Raw genomic sequence first — 6,000 nt, forward strand, 5'->3', positions numbered from 1 at the left:
GCATGCACATAAGGTAGCAGGTTTTGCTTGCGGTTGTGAACGCATTTTAGAGCTGTATGATTTTACTCTGCCAAATGTCAGACAAGCTAAGGAAATACTTATCTAAGGACTTCCTGTTCACAAATGTATTGAGCAACAACAACAAAAACCCACCCCTAAATCTGTTACTGCGACCCAGCAATCTAGTTGCTGCCAAGTTCCATTTCAAGATGCAATATCAAAGAGCTACTTGAATAACTTCTTTAAAGTAATCTCTTCTGGAATCATCCCAAAGTGTGCAATATTAAAAGCATTAAAGATCTGACTTAACTGACAAATGGAATTAAACAGTAGTAACAGAAAGGCCCACTTATCATTAGCACTTTCCATTACAGCACATATGGTATGAAATATCACATAGCAAAGCCAAGATTCTCATGCAATCACTGAGTGATATTGGGGAATATGAGCAAGGGACAGTGAGTGAGCTGCATTTGTTGGTTTATGCAGAAGTTTGTTTCCATTTAGCTTGTAATGTTTTTTAAATGTCATTTCCATTTCCATCCATGCTATGTACATTCAAAAATGCTTTGAGATACACAGAAAACAGACAAAGCTTCTGTACCCTCAATGCATTCAAAAATGCTTTGACACAGCTCTTGAGAATGTCTCCTGCTAATCTGTGTGGCATAGAAATTAATAATCAGATCTATGGCATGACTAAAACGTTAACATTGATTTTAAAATATAAAAAATAGTTTGGACACTATTTCACCACAGAACAAGTTCAATGTCAAGTTATAAACACATGCCTAAATAACCCTTACAGCAGTAGCACTAGCAAACAAATCCTATAAATGTGTAATGACATTCAATAGGATGCCACACTAGTGATATTTTGCACCAGTAAACACCAAGTACACGTTTCTTTGGTTAGACACAGTTCTCAATAACTATTATATTGAAAATGCCTGGGTCATATACAGAAACTTGAAGTACCACACATTATTTGTTCTTATCTGTATGGAGCATATATACCTAAATAGCATTCTTTTGAAGAGTGTGTCTATTCTAGAGTATATTTATATATCAGAGATTTTCTCCCTTTTTCTAATTAATCTCTCAACTTTAGGGGTTTCTTTTCATTTTCACTAACAAAAAGGAAAGAGGACAGATTACTGTTTAGATTTCTTCTGAATCTCTGTAAGCTATTCGTGGAGACATCTGTAGAAAATTCCTCCGTCTGTCTATCTACACACAATACCTGGTCCTAAGAGGGAGTGCAACTCTTTAATATGTTAAGATTCTTCTAATGTCACCAATTGCAACAATGCCTTAAGTCAGCGGTTCTCAAACTGTGGGTCGGGACTCCAAAGTGGGTACCGACCTCATTTTAATGGGGTTGCCACGGCTGTCTTAAACTTACTTGGGTCCGGGACCAAAGCTTGAGGGCTTCAGCCCCGGGCATCAGGACTCAGGTTACAGGCCCCCTGCCTGGAGCTGAAGTCCTTGGGCTTCAGCTTCGGCCCCCGGTCATGTCGTAATTTTTATTGTCCGAAGGAGGTCACAGTGCAGTGAAGTTTGAGAACCCCTGCCTTAAGTGGTCAACAGCTGCAGCATGCCCAGATTCAATTATAACTTTAGCTTTTAATCTTGAGATTATATATAGTTATCTGTAGCTGGCAATTTGTATATAGTACAGTATTTAAACTAACAAATAAATAATCCTTAAAAGGTGGCCACACACACACACACACACACACACACACACACACACACACGCAACAGAAAATTGGCAGGCCCAAACAGTAATATAATTTTCAGATAAATGCAATATACAGTGCGTGCCAAGGTTGAGTTTTGCAATTTGAGTATGAGACCTTGTGCTACCATTTAGTCATCTTCAAATGGGAACTGAAGGCACTTACAGGATTGGGCCCAAGGAGCCCAATACCCAGAGATGCTGAGCATGTGCAACTCCCATTGACTTCAATAGACTTAGATGCTTAACATTTCAGTGGTTTGAACCCAAAGATAGGAGTAAGTGCTTTCAACAAACTAATAAGGCTTTGTGGGATGGAAGAACGAGTCAATAAATGCCTGGGCTACATTAGCATTGGGAGTTTGTTCCCACCCTCGCACACAATGCCGTCTAGAAACTCCTACTAACATCAATGACAGTTAAATGTACATGTCAATGAAAGGTTAGACAGCATAGTCAGCTCTTTTGTTTTCTGTACCTGTTTAATAATGTTGAGGTGCTGCTTTTCTGTTTCTGTTCGTTTTTTCAATTCATCTTTTAACTTGTCCTTTTCTGAACAAATATCCAAAATCAGTTCCTGATGCTTTTTGTTTTCTTTAATCAATCTGTAAAGATGAAATAAAATTGCTTTGCTTTGGTGTCTGTGTGGAAAACAAGGAAAAGTGGTCCAAACAATTGGGCACAGGTACTTTTTAACCCAGAACAGCTTTGTTGCACTCCCCTATATGCAAGGCTTTTACAAAACTGCAGACAGACCCTTAGCTACACTGCAGCAATTGATGCTACACTAACAATGTGGCAGGCACTAACGTAAGTGATTACTTGCATGGTCTCCATCACCATGACACCACAGTACTTCCAACACGTAAGCGTAGAGTCACAACAATGGATGTAAACATACAGATATTATCTTCACGTTACGGTTGTGCAGAGTGATATGACTTGCCCAAGGTCACACAGGAAGCCTGCAACACAGCCAGAAATCGAACTCAGTCAGGTCCCTTAACCACAAGATCGTTTTCTCTCCCCCACTCGTAGGTAGTTCAAATGTTTTAAAATAGTTTGTTCCTTTACAGCAGTGGTTCTCAACCAGGGGTACATGTGTCCCTGGGGGTATGCGGAGGTTTTCCAGGGGGCACATCAACTCATCTAAATATGTGCCTAGTTTTAGAACGGGTTACATAAAAAGCACTAGCGAAGTCAGTACAAACTAAAATTTCATTACAGACAATGACTTGTTTATACTGCTCGATAGACTATACACTGAAATGTAAGTACAATATTTATATTCGAATTGATTTATTTTCTCATTATATGGTAACAATGAGAAAGTAAGCAATTCTTCAGTAATAGTGTGCTGTGACACTTTTGTATTTTTAGGTCTGATTTTTTTGTAAGCAAGTAGTTTAAGTGAGGTATAACGTGGGGGTACGCAAGACAAATCAGATTCCTGAAAGGGGTACAGTAGTCTGGAAAGGTTGAGAGCCACTGCTTTACAGGATAGCAGTTTGAAGGCTGAATCAAAGCTGTAGCCTAAATGATAGCATATTTGTGTTGATGATTATGGCTACATACTGCAGCATTTCAGAAGTGATGCAGAAGACAGTTATACCTATAACTCAGGGGTAAAGTTTTCAAAAGTGCCTTAAGGCCCCATTTACAAAGCACGTAGGAGTCTAAAGATGCAGACAGGCGCCAAGGGGGATTTTCAGAAGCACCTAAACAGGTTAGCTAACTCCAAGGCACTTAAGGGAGTGGAGGGAGTTGCAGGGCTCACTGTTTTGGAAAGGGTATAAAAGGCAGAAGAGAAGCAGCACTGGTTTGTCTGCATCTCTTTAAGACAGTGATCAGTTCACAAGACTGATCTGCTATAAATCAAGTATTTACAAATGAGGGGCACAGTAAACAAACAGGTAAAACCCAGCTAACTTGTTTGTATACAATACCCTGGAATTACTGCCATCTAGACACCCACTGTCTTCAACTCCCACTCCCCGAAACACTCCCAAATTCTTTGTAATTGCTTTATGCATAATGTACACATGCCAAACTCACAAGGTCAGTTTTTTCCCCACTTAGTAGAGCAAGGTTACCAAAATCATAGCAGATCTCTCCAGAATCCCACGCTTTGAATGGGAAGTTCTCTCTGGGAGATTTTTTTTTTTAAAATGTGGTCAGCCATTACTGTGGTAATACAGTTCCTCCCACAAGAAGTTAATAAATATATAATATATAAATAAAAGCCACTTTCACTTCCAGCCCTGTCAGCAGAAAAGAGTTTAAAGAGGAAGGTTAGGTTTTTCAAGCGAGCAAATACCCCTCAGGTTATACAGAGAAAGCAATATGAAAGATAAAAGGAGAACCAAGAATTCAAACAGTGAGCTGAGAGAGAGTTTGAACAATCTTCATTCAGAAAAACTGAGTTAACAATTCTAGTACAAAAATTTCTTGTAGCAAACTTTGTACATATACAGTAAATTATGAATTTCAAAAGCTTTCCTGTAACTTATTACTGTGTTACCAGATGTTATTTCAATGTTATTTGATGCTTGAAGATGTGTGCATAAAAGTATTAAGCAATTAAGGGCTTTTATTTTTATGAGAACAGAATTAAAGATTTCCTTTTCAAGCCTTCTTTTTAAAATCCAAACTCGGCCATCTCAAACTGGCAGAGGAAACTTCAAGTTAACAATCATAACTGGTTTAACAATTGGGACAGCTGATGAAATTCTTCTGGAGGAGATATAAGCATGAAACTGAATAAAAATTAGAGCGGATTAATTTATCATATTTGACAAAGGATTCATGTCACCAGTACTTTGATGGACTTAAAAAGGAATTCTAACTAACGGTAGGCTAACTGACTAAGGATTTCAGATTAAGGATTAGCAAATGTCTGTTCAGTTCCTGCCACATTCAACAAGAAGTTAGAAGTCTCGCTGTACTCATTGTACATATTTGTAAATTAAATTTAGAATGTTTATAGCGTTTTTTTTTTTTTTGCTCCGCTGGCGACCCCCCCTCCCCCACATGTGTCCCGATATTTACTTCCTCTCATCTGGTCACCCTAGTAAGGATACTCTTGTACACACTTATTTGTCCTGAGGTTAATCTAGATACTCACTTCTTTATAGTTTGCTCCTGTTGGAGGTATTTATCTTGCACACATTTTTCAAACGTCGCCAAGGCGTGTTCACCCTTCCACATTCCATTTGGGAGCTTACGCTCTTTCGTAAAATCTGTAGATAATAGTTCAGATTCTATTTCTTCTAGCAAAGCCTCCTGTGTTGATGATTGTTGTATTGTGGAAATAAGTTTCTTGGTGCAGTCTGTGTCATAAGGGCTTTCTGAATAGATTCTATTGCTAGATTTTTTCGTGAAGTCAGACTCCTCCCTTAGCTCCTGCAGTATTTCCATTAGGGATTGTTCTGTGCCATTACTTCTTGAAACCTGTTGTTCAAAAACTTCACCAGGCAAATGTTCTGCATTCACAGAGTCTTCCAATTGTCTTTCAGAACATGTATTAGCACAGCAGTCCCCACCTTCACTACAATCAGGTGAAAGCGGCAACTCCTGTGCTTCAGTTATGGCTCCATCCCACCTTATGTCAGTAGCTGTTACATTGTAGTTTGAAGCCAACGATTTAGGTTCCCTTTCCAAGCTGGAATCCTCATCACCAGTATAACCAACATCTGAGCAGTCCTTCACGTCAGACGTCTTGCTTGTGCTCTCGTTACTTGATGAGCCGGAAGGTGTATTGTCTTCCTTTGATAGGCTGACTGGCTCCAATATGCTCTGCATTTCCGGTAAACGCTCTTCCATCCTTCCGTTTTAGGAATCTAGAAAGAAAATTTGGACAATATATTACATTCAAAAAGTCAAGATTAAAATGGGGGGGGGGAAGGGAAGGAGGGGAAATACTTGGTTGGAAGTTCAGACACTGGAGGGAGGAGAATAATTTGGTTTTACATTGCCAATGGTTTTTGCTAAACATTTTAACATTCTCTGTTTCAACAATTATAAATCTCTTATTTAAAAAAGAAGTTCAGGGGATGGGGGAGGATATCAGACACTGAAATTTAACTTAATTTTTATGTAGTGGAGTTTTTTTTTTCTCCCTTTCAATAACTCTTGCAGGAAACTGTAGAGGTGGCAAATGTTTTGTTCATTCTACTGTGTTTTCTAAAAACAAAAAAGAAGCACTTCCTGCTTTCAGATAAAAATAGCAAAAACAATGCTTCCAAAGAATAAAATACTGT

General features: G+C 38.7%; 1 protein-coding gene across 2 annotated transcripts in view; it reads right to left on the bottom strand.

The window, feature by feature from the left end:
• CCDC186 (coiled-coil domain containing 186) overlaps positions 1-5,575 on the bottom strand; it is a 30,789-nt gene extending 25,214 nt beyond the window's left edge. For both annotated transcript variants that reach the window (XM_024193483.1, XM_024193482.1), the window contains exons 1-2: positions 4,866-5,575; positions 2,220-2,346 (exon numbers count right to left, since the gene is read on the bottom strand). In XM_024193483.1, the coding sequence (XP_024049251.1) occupies positions 2,220-2,346; positions 4,866-5,563 (825 nt within the window). In that variant the 5' untranslated portion in view covers positions 5,564-5,575. The remainder of the gene's footprint in view (positions 1-2,219; positions 2,347-4,865) is intronic.
• Between the last annotated feature and the right edge of the window lie 425 nt (positions 5,576-6,000).

This window comes from Terrapene carolina, unplaced genomic scaffold, assembly GCF_002925995.2.
Source record: "Terrapene carolina triunguis isolate 2854851 unplaced genomic scaffold, T_m_triunguis-2.0 Scaffold95, whole genome shotgun sequence".
In the NCBI taxonomy this organism is placed as follows: Eukaryota; Metazoa; Chordata; order Testudines; family Emydidae; genus Terrapene; species Terrapene triunguis.